This window comes from Leptinotarsa decemlineata, unplaced genomic scaffold, assembly GCF_025532065.1.
Source record: "Leptinotarsa decemlineata unplaced genomic scaffold, Ldec_3_MD MMD2_tig00000133_RagTag_RagTag, whole genome shotgun sequence".
In the NCBI taxonomy this organism is placed as follows: Eukaryota; Metazoa; Arthropoda; class Insecta; order Coleoptera; family Chrysomelidae; genus Leptinotarsa; species Leptinotarsa decemlineata.
In genome coordinates this window covers 7598568-7614957 of record NW_027412542.1, presented here as the reverse complement: position 1 = coordinate 7614957, position 16390 = coordinate 7598568, and the positions used below count along the sequence as shown (strand labels likewise).

The following is a 16390-nucleotide window of genomic DNA, read 5'->3' as shown; positions in this document are numbered from 1 at the left end:
TTTTGAGACATATATCAGAATTTGTTTTCACTGTCATTTAATTCGACTTTTCTCTTGCAATAATCACTTGATGATCTGTCAACTAGACATGCTTTTCCATCAAAGAGAAAAGGATACATTAGTACATTGTTTCATATTGACAGTGATAGAACAAAACTGAATGAAAACTTTCCTCTTTCCCCATGTTAGTAATCCTTATGGTTTGATTGGGCCCGTTTCTTCACATTCAGTATTTCTGTGTTGTCGAATGATACATCTGAAACATTTTTTCCTAAAGACCTTTTGCTTCTCCATCATTAAACGAAAAATGAAAAAAAAAAAAGAATAAAATAAAAACTCTTCACAATATGTGTAGATCATGTACAGTGGTTCCTTCCAAATGCAAACTGGAAAAAAATCCTTCCAAAAAAACAAATTTTACATGAAGGATGAATTACACACATTCCCACTCGGTCTGAACTCCAAAAATTCGTTATGAATGACATCTGTTTCAATTCCATAACGAATGTATGGAGTGCAAGACTCTCTTTATTGAAGTGAATTAAGTATATCTTCTACCATAATATACATTTTTTTTTCAAAGAAAGCGGTTTCCATCTTTTTGAGATCAAGTTAGATGGTACCAACCAAACTTCATCAGATTTCTACTTCCTATTTCCTATAGGAAAGAATATCTAAGAATAAATGTGTTATGATCTGAATCGAGGAAATCTAACAGTCGTGATTTCTCTGAGATCTCATAGTTCACAATTTCCTCATATCCCAAATCTTCACATCCAAACCTGCCATTATGGTGGGGACTCGATTATCAATCTATAATAATATTTTTTTTCTGTTTTCTTTCATTTCGTTCAACAAATTTCGAGTATTTTATACCTATTGGATGTCACAGGATAAGACTCCAACTCTTACAATATATGCTCATCAATTGATCATCTATATCAGATGCACCAAAACCATATCGGTGGTAGTTATGTGAAGAAACATATTCATGAGTCCTTCAAAATCTCTTATCTAGAATCTTAGAAAAACGAAGAGTTTAATGTTAGAGTTTATTCAACAATATTCTATCCAGCAAATTCCAAAATAACACCTTTGGTACTTATGCTATGAAAGACTCGGCATAGGAGAGGATTGAACAATGAAGTTTATGTTTTTTTTTGGGCAAGTGACATAAACTTTATTCCGGATATGTATATTTTCAGGAAGGTAAGAGATATATAGTATTTTCTCTGAATCATCACCTCTTGATGCTACACCCTAACCAAACAGACGCAAACCGAAAGCTTTGTGAAACAATTATTTTAAGACATTTGTATTTGTATGCAAGAACATACGATTATGTATATTTCAGATAAAAATTCAACAGATTAAGATTTAGAACAGGACGTTTTGTAAAAGTTCAGTATCAAACTCAATAAATAATTCTTCAAACTATTGTGACGAAAATTGCGAGGTAGCACATTCCAAAGAGTTTCAACCAGTAGAGGGTAAAATTCAATATTCCAATTGCGGTATTACCCAGGGATCTATACTGGCTCCAAACTTTTCAATATTTATATTTTTGTATTATTCCATCAGAATATTGGAAAAACCTGAAATATAATATATTGGTTTGTTGAAACAGCACAATTCTTTCTTCTTTCCATTTAGATGCTGAACATGTCATCTGTCAATGCACATCATTCTTTATCGGTTACGGGAAGTTCTGGGAAAAAATTCAGCTTTGAATGACAGTGACTATCTAGGCGTTTATGCTAAGGAAATTAATGCATTAATTCACCCTCAGAGGGTAACTGTGGCCGAAGTGGTTATAATAATGTCAAGTCACACAATTCCATTCACTGCGTCGATTAATTTGTTTGGTGTCAAATTGGATACCAATATATCTTTGTACAGTTGAGTTGCTGTAGCACAACAGTTTCTCAGATATCACGATATCTTAAAGACGGATTCCTAACCCTAACTAAAACTAACGTTAATGTCTGTGTAAATACCATTTTCATAGAAAGTTATCAAACCGGTTCAATAATACTAAGTCTTGTGGAAAGATAATTAGCGTTATAAAACCGAATTGTGTGAACACCTACTTTGAGCAGTGTTATAATTTAGTGACATGACAATTCTCTGGAGTGTCAGAATTCTTCCTAAATGATGGCCAATTCAACAAAGAAACATGACGCCTGGCTACTCAACTTAATGAGAAGATGACAAGTGGTGGATGGAATTAAACGAAAAAATATTTGGTTTATCACACATTTTTTACTTTTTTTAAACTCACACAAAAACAAATCAAAAAACTTAAGATGTATGTTGATAATTGATAATTTAAGTGAAAGTAAAATGTGAATTCTTGCTCCATTTTGATTTTTCTTTGTTCCCTGAATATTTTTCGTCGCTAATTCAGAGGTGCCTCCAGAAAAAAAAATATTCGAACACAAAAGGTATTCACTTAAAGTTTTCTTTTTATATGAAAATAAATCCAAATTTCCGTCACATTCACGTTAATCAACAGTGAATCAAATGTGTTTTGTTGGCAACGACTGTAATTAGGGCCAGGATTTATTCAGGTATGTGGAGTTCTGTTAGAATTTTGATTGTTATGATAACCAATGCTAGATGTTCGTGTAAACTTGGTCAGAGACTAGGATGTTAGTAATTCACTCCTCAGTTCCCGAATAACTAGTTTTCATGTTGTACAGCTTTTTATTCAACGCTCTCGAAGTAGACTGAAGAATATCACGACTAACCCCTCTATTATGGCGGGTTGGCTGTCCTTGTTCATCTTTCACTGCCTGATATGAAGGTTGAGCAAACCGGCCATCGGATGCCTGCTTCCGTGTAGCCTCGCTGGGTACGGGAATGACTGAATCACTTGTGGTTCTGTTATTCCCTAACTGAATGGCATTGCAACGGGAGCCCTTTCGTCGTAGCATCGCCTTGTCACGGTAATGCGGGGCTCTGCCGTGATTGACCTTCTTTCCCGAGAGCTACTCGTGGTACTTTTTTGGACAGAGTAAACTTCAACATTCTTTCTGACGCTGAGTCTACAGAGGAGATGGATGTCGAGCTTACGATTCTAACTGACCTCTCTGTAAATTTAGATCAGGAGCAAGTCTACAGAGGAGATGGATATCGAGCTTACGACTTCAACTGACCTCCCTGTAACTTTAGATCAGGAGGGAGTCTACAGAGGAGATGGATGTTGAGCTTACGACTCCAATCGACCTCCCTGTAAATTTAGATCAGGAGCGAGAGTTTCTCAACTCTGCAACTCCTGATCCAATAACTGAACCTAAAAAAAGGTTTGGTGGTGCAGCCAGGAAATGACTGAGTCGTCTCCTCAAGAGCGGGGTACCTTATGAAACCGACTCGCACCAAATTCTTGAGCGGCGGACGCAGAATCTGTCCCAGGAGGAGGAACAAACCCCGCATGAGCAGGTTAGCAAACGTTTGCGTTCATGTGATGATTCACCAAAACCAGACGCGAAAAAGCCCTGCACGGTTGAATCTAAGGCATCGTCAGGTGTAGCAGACGTGCAAAAGCCCTCATATGGGAAGGTTGTCGCGGGTATCAAGGTGGGAATCTTGCTCATTGATTATCCGACTACCTTATTAACGATGAAACAGCAGAGCATACACTTTGTGCCTGCCCCGTTAGGGACCGAATCAGGTCTAGAGTTCCGCAGAGCCGTACTCTTACCATCTGATTTGAAAGACCACTCACTATTCAAACTAATCAGCTTCGTTAAGAACCTGGGTTTATTTGGTCGAGTGAGAATAGGTGTGAGCCACAATAAACCCTTGCGGGTTGCGATGAAGGGTCGAATAGACCCACTCACTTTGAAGCTAACCTAACCTAACCTATACACGCCTCAGCATCTTTCAATGCTTCATTAAAGTCTCCGACTCAATTCTTTGTAGTATCGATCGCTCATATATGTGGAGCTAGGACCCTAGCAACATCTGAGGCTGCTCTATTTTATCCCGAACAGCTGTGCTACGACGCTTCTAACTTCTGTATCGTAGTAAATGAAGAAACTTTCAGTATCGAAAGTTAAAAAAAGAAAACTCGGTTCATTTTAAAAAGTGAAAGTGTCCACAGATCAACAACGACGAAAGATCCTTCTAATTTTGCAAATCCATCCCTGCAACCTCGTGTTTTTCGAGGTGGGGTTGTCCGTAAGCGCAAGCGTAAGTATCGATTCGAACAACTGACTTCAATTCTACAAACTTCATTGGGGGTGTGTCTAATTTGCTCTCGCGTCTTTTTCTTTGATGTTTGTTTTCTTCATAGTCATTTCTATCGGTTGGTTGGATTCGCTTAATACTTCCTTTGAAAAATGAGATTCAAGAATATGCGACGCTTGAGGTGTGAATGTATATTTTCCAAGTTGAATGAAAATTCGAAATACTCGAGAGTCTGGCATTTCAAGACGTATCCATACATATGTCAAAACATCATAAATTGATGTATTGCTGACACAAAAGTTCAATGATCAACTAAATTCGATTCAAAAGTTTTCCCTGGAAATAAAAAAACTACTTCTGTAAGCGTATATCAATCCTTCAACAAAAGTTACATACAGTTGGGTCGAACAAAGAATACACACACGTCGTCAATAAAATACGCGATAAAGCATATGCTTTCATATAGCATATTTTTCTTCTGCATATGAGAAAAGAAGACAAAACAGTTAACATATAAGTTTAATCAGAGAGAGCTCTTGTTTTGATGATAGCTTGCACTCACACATCAGAGACAGTTATACAAAAGTTGGTTGTTGCCAAGTTTTCTTTAGGAAAACCTAAAGAAAACTATGAAGATTTTTTCCAAAACAAAAGTGAAGTTTGTCAATATAAGAACACACATTTTCACGGCCGAAAGCATGATTAAGAAGTGAAAGAGTCAAAATTTGTCTAGTCAAAATACAAAGAGTTTATGACTAGCTGGAATTAATTTTGTTAGGTCGGGATACTCAGACGGTTCACTCCGTCTGAAGTGACCTTCATGGTACTGATGATGGCGCAATACCCTGAATCCGGTTATAGGTTGGTCGTACCGACCAAGTAGAATTAATTTGTGCTTTTCATATGCAGGAAGTAACTTGCGACGAATCTTTCTAATGAAAGACGTTTCACAGGTGCCTGATGGTTGTACTTCAGCTTTCTGCGCGGCATTGGCTGGGTTAGTTGTTGTTTTCCGTCGTCTATCTGCTATACGTACCTACAGATTCGTAGGTCCACATGAGAGGCAAGGGGTAAGATGTTTTTCACCTGATCCTGGGCATGTCATATGCACCTCTCTGGAATATGTTTATCATTCTGACTCTCACCCCGGAGTTTGTTGTGGATTTGTTTCCGGACTTTTTCTGAACTTTCCGAAACCGATCTATCGGTGGTCGTCGACTTTTCGTACCTTTATCTACATGTTTATGAAAATCAGTGTAGAAAGTTGGACTCTCTTCAAAACTTGTACAGACTCTAACTGATCTATGCAACTCACTCTTTCTGGGAAGGTGGTCAAAGATAAATGGCCAACAATATTGGGAGATTTCTTGTTCAATACAAAATACTGTTTTGATCACAATCGAAAAAGCTTTTGTTAGTATCATGTTTCAATAAGATTCGTTTTCCTACATCGAGCGACCTTATCCTGAAATACAGGCCGGGTCGATTTTATAATGAAGGATTCAAAAGTCTAAAAATAATCTCACATGTTGTGCCAGAAATGTGGAGAACACTAAACTATTTTATCTTCATGATTTCAACAAACAAACCATAAAACGAAACTCCAAATAGTTCAGAATGAAATAGTTAAATTTTAGAACGTACCCGCCTGTTTCTCGAGAAAGGAATGTAAACATGTCTTTTCTCTCTGTGATGGTTATGATGATGTTTCTTCCTACCCAACATTTAGCACACTTTCACAAAAAATACAACTAATCACAAAATGATTCACTATAATTATCACAGTTTGTCTTTTCCCTATATGTCAAACTCAAAAGAATGTGTACACATCACAGTCTACGTGTTTATTTGTATTAAGAAACTATCGTCAAGCCATTCTATAACCTATGCCAAACTGTTTCTATAAATAATCGAATATAACTTGGGCTCATATCACATCCTGTTTTCAGTTTCGTCAAAGCGCTAATTGCTCGATGTATGGGAAGATCCAGAGGGGTCAGAAATCGTCAGAAGATTCTTACAAATTTTTCCTCAATATTCCAGTATTTCAGGATATTTCTCAGATGTGAGCAATATCACTAGATCCTTTCGATAGACATTACTTAATTATTTGATTCTAAGACTTGATACGGCATCGTTATTTTAGGGGGCAAACGTCGTTGGTATAGAATGAAAAACTCAAAAAGTCTCGAAACGGATGATTTTAGACGTTACATAAATGTTACGCCTGAACTTATATTTCAACATCTCATAGATGGAACTACTATTTACTTTGTTATCAACAGGACAGAGATATCAACATGCCTAGGGTCCTATGCGACTGTATTTCAAGCGGAAATTTACGCTATTGAATAGTGTGCGGAGAGATTGGAAAAATACAATTTCATACACAAATTAATAAAAATATTCTTGGACAATCAAGAGGCATGGGAAGCTCTTGACTTCTACCAAGCAATATTTAAATTGGTGGCAAATTGCCAAAAACGACTCTCCTCGATAGGAAGACTCAACAGATTGTCTCTGGTCTGGATTCCTGGCCATACTGGCCTGGAAGGCAATGAGGCTGCTGACTCCCTTGCAAAGGAGGGTGCTGCAAGCAGCTTCATCTGACTAAATCCTGTCATTGGCATCGCTTTAGGCTTTGCCAAACAAAGATTGAACACCTGGATAACAAGAAGATTTATGAACGTCTGGTAGAATCTTCCAGGACTGGCTCACTCCAAGGCGTTTATTCACCCTTCGTAGCTTGATACCAAACAGTTGTTGGACTAAAGTACGGATGAACTACGGGCCTTCTTACAGGTCACTGTCATTTGAATCATCATATGCAGATATTCGGACTGTCTAAAGACAGTGTGTGTCACCTCTGTTAGGAAAATGATGAAACATCAGAGCACATACTTTGTGCCTGCTCTGCTGGGGACCGAATCAGGTTCTTAGAGTTCGGTAGAGCCGTTCTCTTACACTGGTAAAAATTTTTCCACCGGTACCGGTGGCAATTTAATTACCGCCCATATTAGCGAGAAATGACTTTCGTGTGTGATCTCACATTCCATGCGGAATATTATTTTGTAATTCTACCCCGAAGACAAGTGTGGAATTTTTTAGTGTAATTTTTCATTTGGAGTGTACTTTTGTGTTGAAATAAAACTTTATAGGGTAAATTTGCGATATAAACTTATATCGATATATTACACTCTTGACAGAATTTTACAGTAGAATTTTACACTTTTATATAATTTCACAGTGGAATTCTATACTCTGATAAAATTTTACATTGTAATTTTTCATTTACGGGTTATATTACCTTGGGATATTCCGTTGTAAGAAGGTCCGTATTCAGAGTAGTTTTGAAGACAATGATACCTCAATCGGATGTTGACTCTTGACTCTTAAGTGGCCATTTTTCCTCATAATTTAGATAATTAAATGCACAAGACATATTACACATTGATATATTAAAAAAATATGTATATACAAAATAAGTTCATAAACATTCTTGAAATTAATTTTTTTTTCATTTTCAAAAAAGTCAAATAACAGTACAAAATAAAAAAACCATTCTTCAAATTAACACATTTTCTTTCTTGCTCATGGTGGTATTATTCGGAAAGAGAAATGAAAGTAATATTTCTCGTTCTTTTTTCCTCAATTGCTGTTATTATCCTAAAAGAGAAATGAAATATCATCAAATGAATAGTTTTAGAAATCTAAAAACGCACTAAGTTGACGAACACACATTCCTAGAGAAAAACTACTACTAGTTTGACTTCAATATTAATATTTCTCAAACATTTTTGATACATATTCAACCGTTTAAATAAAAAATTAGATTTTTCCAAATGGTTTCCAACATTTTCTGAAATATAGCAAATATAGCTATAATGATATGGTATGAAGTGGTGATGAAGTGTTTTGTTCACCTCTTCAACAGAAACAAAAAGGTCCCAAAGTGTTTCTCAATTCCTCCAATTTTGAGTTCCTACTTGCCTCCCCCATCGCAAAAATGTTTTCAAGTTCAATAATAAGAATCACAAATCCTCAAATTTATCCAAAATTATGAGAGATACGAATGAAACGTTCAGATATTTTTCAGGTGAATGAAATTACGATTTAACATTGTCCGATATTTGCAACCACCAATACGAAATTTTATTCCTCATCGAAATTTATTTTGCTATCGAGTAGGTATATCTCTTTTTTTCTTTTTCTCAATACCTTTCAGTTATTATCACAACCATTTTCAAATATATGTTCTGTAATTATTTGAAAATCAGTTAAAATATGTTGTACTATTCCATACAGTATGAAATAATTCGCGATGTGAGGTTAGGATATACTTGACATAAAAAAACACTCTATAATGCATAACGAGAAAACTCAATGAATTCATCTGTTTATTGGACTAGTTATTGAAATTTTACAAGAAATGTACTCACCTTCTTTACTTATTTTCACCAACAACAAAAATATTCTAATGCACACGTCAGACAAACCGATGCGCTTCTGTAGACAAGAATGAACAATATAATAATCACTCACAAATACAAGTGTAATTTTACATTCGATAAAGAGATGGCGAAAATTTACATTTCACTAAGGGGGAATACCCATCGTCCAGTTAGTAATTCTCTTCACATGAAATAATACGTTATGATTTCACACATATATTAAATGAATATTCAATTCTCAATGAAAAGTACTTTGCCTACTGAAATTACGCTCAGGGATGTGAATTATTCAATAGAGAGAGTATTTTTTCAATAAAACTGAAGTAATTTTCTTCGTTCCAAATGAAAATTCCGAGGTAAATTTCAATCATTTTTCCCGGTGTACCATCCGATCTGAAAGACCACTCACCATACAAACTAATCGGTTTTATTAAGAAGCTGGGTTTATTTGGTCGAGTGTGGATAGGTGTGAGCCACAATAAACCTTTGCGGGTTGCGATGAACAGTCGAATAGACTCACTCACTTTGGACCTAACCTAACCTAGACCAGTTCGTAGAGATCAAAATTTCACATCTTGATATTTCTCTTATTAATTATAATTATGAACTATTTGATAATTTTCATCTCATACCAGTTTATTATTGTGTTTTTATTGCTAATTACCAAACTACAAAATATGAACTTAGGTTACATATCTATACTAATATTTGAATACATATTTACTCAAAATTATTTGGTCAATTCACAAAACATTGGCAATTCTAGGAGGATCTGGTGATGGCTGTTATCAACGTTATTGATTCATGTCTCATTGTGTGGGTATGAGATTTTTTAAGGATATTGCCCGATATAGAAGATAAACCTGTGAGCAAAGTTCTCATTTCCGAAGATATTGACTTCTCAATATTCCTCACCATCCATCGTACTCTTCTAACTAACAATATGTTCTAACGTGGTTATACCGACTCCAACCTCTTCCAGAAGAATATTAAACTCATCAGTATTGCTCTGACCCAGATTGTTTTGATAATATACAGAAATTTCTCAAATGTTTTATTCAACAACTGTTCGATGCATAATGTTAACGGTTTGGACTTGTTTCTGAAGAAGTGATAGCATATTCGAAATCTATAAGAATAAAAATTATGGAATATTGGAAATATCGAAAATGCAAAAATTGTCAGTCCCGAAAGAGTTGACTGAGGTAGTTGGAAATAAGAAAAACTAATATCAAAAAATTGTGAAGAAATAAACAATGAATGTAAAATTCAAGAATGAAACAAATCTTATTTGGAAAGAAAACTCTAATTATTGTGGCCTGAAACTGAAATGAATTTATAAATCGATTTAAACTTCACTTGCGTTGACACGCTTGCGGCTTCCCATCTAGCCGAAAGTTCCAAGTCTGCTGGAACTGCAGCATTGTCTGGCGAGAAATTGAAAAAAAAAAAAAACAAAATCTTGGAAACAACTATCTGTTTCATCCAGTAGGGGTTCAAACTTTTGGTGTTTATGGCCCGGAGTCTCTGTTATTCGTTCATGAACTCGGCAGGAGAATAGGCCAAGCAACGAAAGATCACCGTTCTACCTCTTTTTTGATAGAAAGAATTAGTATTGCTATTCAACGTGGCAATGCTGCTTCAGTACTTGGAACTATTCCTCCTTCACATAATTTTGATGAGATCATGCATTGCCCTAATTTCAGTACGGAACTGAAACCTCTTCGAAACAAGCCGAGATATGTAGATATTCATCAGTCTCCTATCAAGGTTAATTCACAAGTGATTTGTCCACCTTCTTCTTTTTCAGTGCAGTCAGTGGACTCAGGTCATTCTTGCCCCCCAAATATGAGTTGCAGTCCTCGTATAACTGGTTCCCTTTCAGTGGAAGAGCTTCATGAAACAAGAGCCGAATCGATCCCTCTACGAAATCCTTCTTCACTTGGAAGGATCGATCGCAGCTTGAGAAATGGTTCTTATGGAGATTGAAACATGTTCTTCCTTACGAATCAGTAGATAGTTGTCCTGAAAATCTACAGAAGAAAATTGGATTGGATAATTTAGGAAACACTTGCTACATGAATAGCATTTTATAAGTTTTGTTCATGACGAATAATTTCAAGAACGAAGTTTCAATGATGAACGAGAACGGGAACGTTTCCTACTTATTCATCAAACTTAAACACCTGTTCATGCAGCTGTAGTTTCGTAAGAAGGTATCATCTTTCCCTCCAACCTATTTCCCGGAGTCTTTGAAGTCCACTAGATACTCGTTAGGACAACAAGAGGATTGTTCCGAATTCTTGGGGTTCTTGTTGAATACTCTTCGTGAGCAAAACAATAGCAAAATCTACCTGACCGCTCTGGACTGAATGATTCCATACAGCCCATCTCGTCTTGTGTTTGTAAATCTTTTGCTGGAAAAATCCTCACTTGTTTACTTTGTGGTAAATGTTCAAGAAGTACCGAAAACTTATGTGAATTTCTGGAACTTCATCTAGCTTTTCCTAATATGACTAATAACCAGTCCGTGCAAAGCTTATTGTTAAATCATCTGAAAATGGAATTTTCAACAGGTGATGATCGACTGTATTGTCCAACATGTGCCAAACTAACTGACTGTTATAAGGAAACAAGTATATCTGAGGCACCAGTCAATCTAATGATAACACTGATGATTTTCAAACAAGGCTCAACCTCTAACGGAAGCAAGAAACTCTTTGGCAGGTTCGAAATAGATGAATATTTCATTGTTCACTGTGGTTCTGGCGTTGAATTTGGTCATTATTACGCCTTGGTCAAAGAAGAAACGGACTTGTTTAAGTTTGACGATAGTCGTGTCACGAAGTGTTCTGGCGATGCATTGAATTTATTGGAGCCTCTGGAGACACCCTACATTTTGTTTTATAAGAGAGAGGACATTGTTAGATCAAGATCTTCAGATGATGTGGTGCTGCAGGTTTTTAGGTTTTTCCGGGTTTTCCTGCAGCTGAAAAAGCAACTGCGCCTCTGGAATCAATGAAGTCGCCCCGGAGCGCCAATTAATTTTTATTGTTGTTTTTATTTTATTTTTATCGTTGTTTTAATAAAATGTTCATATTATATTTATATATATATATATATATATATATATATATATATATATATATATATATATATATATATATATATATATATATATATATATATTTATACAGTGTCACCATTAAAGTGCGCACCATATGGGAACAATGAGTTAAATGTCAATGATTTACAAGAAATACAAATAAATTTTGAAAAAACATTCAATGAATGAAAAAAATAAGAAATATTGAAAAAGTAAAAGAGGATACCTACATAACCAAAATAATTCACGACATTCCAATTATCTCCCAACGACTAGTGCGGAATAGAAACCCATAGTAGGTATGTCTTGTGAGTTAAGATAGAGCCTTCAAAAAGTATTTCATTGAATTTATCAGTTATGGTCTATTCAAGTCCTGAAAGGGTAGAAATGATTGAACTTTTTTCAAATATAATGAATGTAGAAATCGACCTGCCGAACCATTAACGAACGGCATTCTGGGAACATTTTTCGCAAATTGGTTATAAAATTTCGCGGAACTGGATAGGTTCAAATTCCAGTAGAGAATACACTCATTACAAAAAAAATTGGCCACTACGGTGGGCGTCACTTTAAAGACCTCGGCAAACATTAAATGAATTGATAGTGGAAACCATTAAAAAACATTACACAATTTATATAATATAAATGTTTGTTGCGAGATTTATCTATTTCATGAAAAACGTAATCTTTCTCTAGAATTACTGATGTCAATATCTTCAATATTTTATTGAATTTATCTTCACAGATAAATTCCGTGGCAAGTTTATTTATAACATAAATTGTATTTATCAAATTCACGAATATGATTCAATTTTAGGTTATATAATCCTCAATCCTTCCGCCATATTGAATTCCCCCTTGAACCCTTCCATTTGATATCCATGTCATGGTAATGTATAAAAACATTGTCCACATCTTTGAAAGTCCGCCATTTCGAATATAAAGTGCCGTCATTTAATTTTTATATTCTTTTCAGTCTATAAAAACAGTAGTCCTCCATCTGGACCATTCAGTCCACCATATGGGACTTCTTCAACAGTAGATCCAAAAACTACAACTCCAGTAATCACAAGAGAAAATTTTGATAATGCATCCGTTTTTCCTCCTCTTTTTGGACGAATGTCGTCTCACTTGGAGCTGAAAGCTCTGAAGGACATTCATCAGGAGTATTGGTTTGTATCAGTCTTGAGGGTAGGAAATAAATAGTTTCAAAAAGTTCGGTATTTCTCAGGTGCTAATAAATCGTTAGATATAGGCTGAGACCGCATATACTGGACAAGCCAACAGCAAGTCCATCAGTGTCTCAGATGCCTCCAGGATCTATATACCCGTCTACAGTACTATAGTAGACATCATGAGAGCTCAGGAATCTTTCAGTTTCCGACTTCAAGCCACTCACTCTGAAGAAAGTAAGGATCTGATGCTTTGATAAACCGATGTCTATGTTGTTGACAACGACCATATGCATCGGCTTATCCTTGGATAGACACAGAAGTATTGCCTATAGTCATCTCTGCGGCCTTTATGTGGGGCTTTTGCTGATCGGATTTCAGATCGGTGACAAAGTTGTATTTACCTGGTACAGAATCGAAAACTAAATCAAATTTATCGGCCGCTTACGGAGCTGTCTTGAAAAAAATATTCAAATTACTTCTGATGACTTGGCACCAAGTACTGTTCTGTTACGTGGGCACTCCAAACTCAAAAATCCACGACCTCTTCGTTGTTGGGAGGAGTATAATCGTGAAACGAACGATTCGGGATGCAAATTTCTATCATCATTATCTTTATAAAGAAAATATTTATATTATTGATTGGATGTATAATAACATCACTATAGAAGCTAACCATGCATTGCCATTCATACTAAAAGCCTAAGCAAAATTTTTGCTCAGTTGGATGAGAATAACTGTTTTAAAAAACTCACGAACATTGCAAGTTGAATAAAATCTAAATGAAGACGATTTTTTGTCGCATGCAATTTTGCGAAATTATGAGAGGAGGAGCAATGGAAAATGATAATTTTCTATTCAATGCGTGTGTTTCTGATGAGCATATTTCCTTTTTGAATCCTAATTGTGTCGATTATACAATTTTCGCTACTGGGCCGCTAGCAATCCTAGGGTTATTTACGTTATACACATATAAAACTGAACTCCAAAATGCTATCATCCCGTATTTCAACAAGAGGATACTCCTCCATGTCATATAAATGAAAAATGAAGGTACTTATTTTCCCGGCAGGTTTCGAAGTCACTTTGTATCACTGAGTGGTGCAATTGAGTAGCCAGCCTCCTGGGCCACCCGACTTGATTTCTTTAGAGCTTTTTGTGGAGACCCATGGTAAATGAAATATACTACACTCCACCTGACTGGTTGGGGGACCCACGAGAACAATTGGTGCTGCAAATGTTCCAAAATGTTTGATAACGGTTTGAAGATTTGTTTTTCCATTAATCAGCTGTCGCTCCTTACGAACGATAACCCTAAGGATTCAACATTTTTCGAGCTGAGGATTAATGGGATCTTACCTTTCAAAGTGCGATTCATAACGTAACCTAACCTTCATTATTGTATGAAGGTTGGCGGCAATCCATTTAATATTTGCATTTTTTGAAAAACGTACTGTAGCCTTTTCACAGCTAAGTGTGCTTCTAGAAGCGGAGTAAAAAATCAAATGCTGTTTTTTGTGAGCTGCCACTCAACCCCCATTCTTTTTTCAACTTTGAGATTGCAACCTTCGCTTGGAATGGCGAAAAAATATATTGCTTTTTTAGATGAAAAAGCTCATGACCAATTCACTTAACAAAAATGCAGATTCGTTTTTTCCGAATATACATTTTTTCTCGTGATAATATTGATCAGTTCTACTGAGCAATTTCTAAATATACACCGAGGCAACTTCCTACTCCAATATCTGAGCACGTGTTCAATGAAAATGAATGAAAAATTGAAAATAGCATTCCCACACTTTCTGCTTACACTCTGCCATCTGTAGTTAGTTTCGCGAAAGATGTTTGGCATATTTCAAGTAGCTCGATGGAAATCCAGTCCGATGAGCCTACCGACTACATAGTTCATCTTCTGAACGCTAGATGACCGGACATCTAAAGCTCTCTGTTTCTCTGTCTTGGGAAAGTGTAAACAGCTAGTTGAATCAATACCTTATTTATGAATTACATTGTAGATTGGTTACCTTGTTTTGAGTTTTTAAAAACTTCTAGTTCGTATGAAGCAGAAAATGGCATAAACTCCGCCTACCCAAAATATTTAGACACTGACAGTCGGCATGAAAATGCATAAAATATCCCTGGTGTGATCACTTGGCCCCCTTTCCCATGTAAACTATTTTGTGAAAAACTGTCAACCTATGGCAGTCTTGATGAAATAATACAGAGATCCGATAAGTTTCAGCCTCCCATTCACAGAGGTGCTGAATTCATTTAAAATTAAAAATAACATTACTTGACAATGTCAAATTGTTACTTTTTTTAATGTCACTTACATTTGGGATTAAATTGTTATTAGGTGAGTAGGTAAGATATTATTGAAATTATGGTTCATAAATTAAAGATCTGAACAAACTATGCCCGACAGATTTCGATTCTTGATCCATCTATCAACATGTGTATGAGGTTGGGTTAATCTCAACTCTCGTGTCGAGAGTTTCTGGCGAAATAAAAGCGAATTGGTCAGCATCATTAGACGATAAATTGTTTCAACAATAACTTGATTAATGCAATATATGTCTGGAAAAAGTTATTGGAATGTTCAAGCTGGGAAACATGATTCTAATTGGATTCATTCATGAACACTTTCTATACATTTTTGGGTTGATATAGCTAAATCAAATTCTGTTGGGGAAAAGTCTCGCAAATTAACATTTTTAATGAAAATCATATTTTGGCAATGTTACCTTGAATTATTCTCTAACTTACATGCTAGGGCGATAACTGTTTAACGGAAAAACATATTTTAAAAGACAGACAGATCTGATTGTGAAAATTATATCACTTCTCAACTTTCATATTACTAAAATATTACTTCTTTACAAACAGTTTCAGTCTATACTTATAAATGCGAAAGTATTTCTCTGTTTCTCCGTACTGGCAAGTCCTAGGAAGCTAAAACTATGTATGTAGGTACTTCTTACGTCTCAAATGCGCATCAAAAAAGGATTTTCAAATATTCCAACTGGCAGTCCCCCGTGAGGATGAAAGAGGCGCGTTCACATATGAAAATTACCTTTTCATCACTGTTTATCCGTACAGCTATATTTTCGGAGGCTGAAATTTTGTATGTAGCTTAGTTTTATGTTGTAGATGTGCAATAAGAAAAGATTTTCAAATATTCCCACTGGTAATAAACGTGGCGCGTTTACGTATGAACATTACCTTTTCATCACTGTTTCTATAGACCAGTATAGTTTCGGACTTTGGAGGCTCAAATTTTGAATGTAGGCTCGTTTAATGTACCAGATATGCAATAAAAAAGGATTTCTGAATATTCCAAATAGGACGCCTACAGCGGGGGAAAAAGAATTGTTTATTAAATTATCTTCAATATATCCTGCATCTTATCTGTACATCAACGAATTCATATGGCCCCTTTCACCATGTACTTTGAATGAATATTTTCGATA

The 16390-nt window shown here is 35.7% G+C and overlaps 1 protein-coding gene across 6 annotated transcripts in view; it reads right to left on the bottom strand.

Moving 5' to 3' along the window:
- Ca-beta (Calcium channel protein beta subunit) overlaps window positions 1-16390 on the bottom strand; it is a 483978-nt gene that overhangs the window by 105272 nt on the left and 362316 nt on the right. Inside the window, exon 1 of one of the 6 annotated variants that reach the window (XM_023162359.2) lies at window positions 5836-6060. The exons of the other annotated variants lie outside the window; for them this stretch is intronic. Within the exon in view, the coding sequence (XP_023018127.1) occupies window positions 5836-5916 (81 nt within the window). The 5' untranslated portion in view covers window positions 5917-6060. Of the gene's footprint in view, window positions 1-5835; window positions 6061-16390 lie in introns of those variants that run through there. 6 annotated transcript variants of the gene reach the window in all.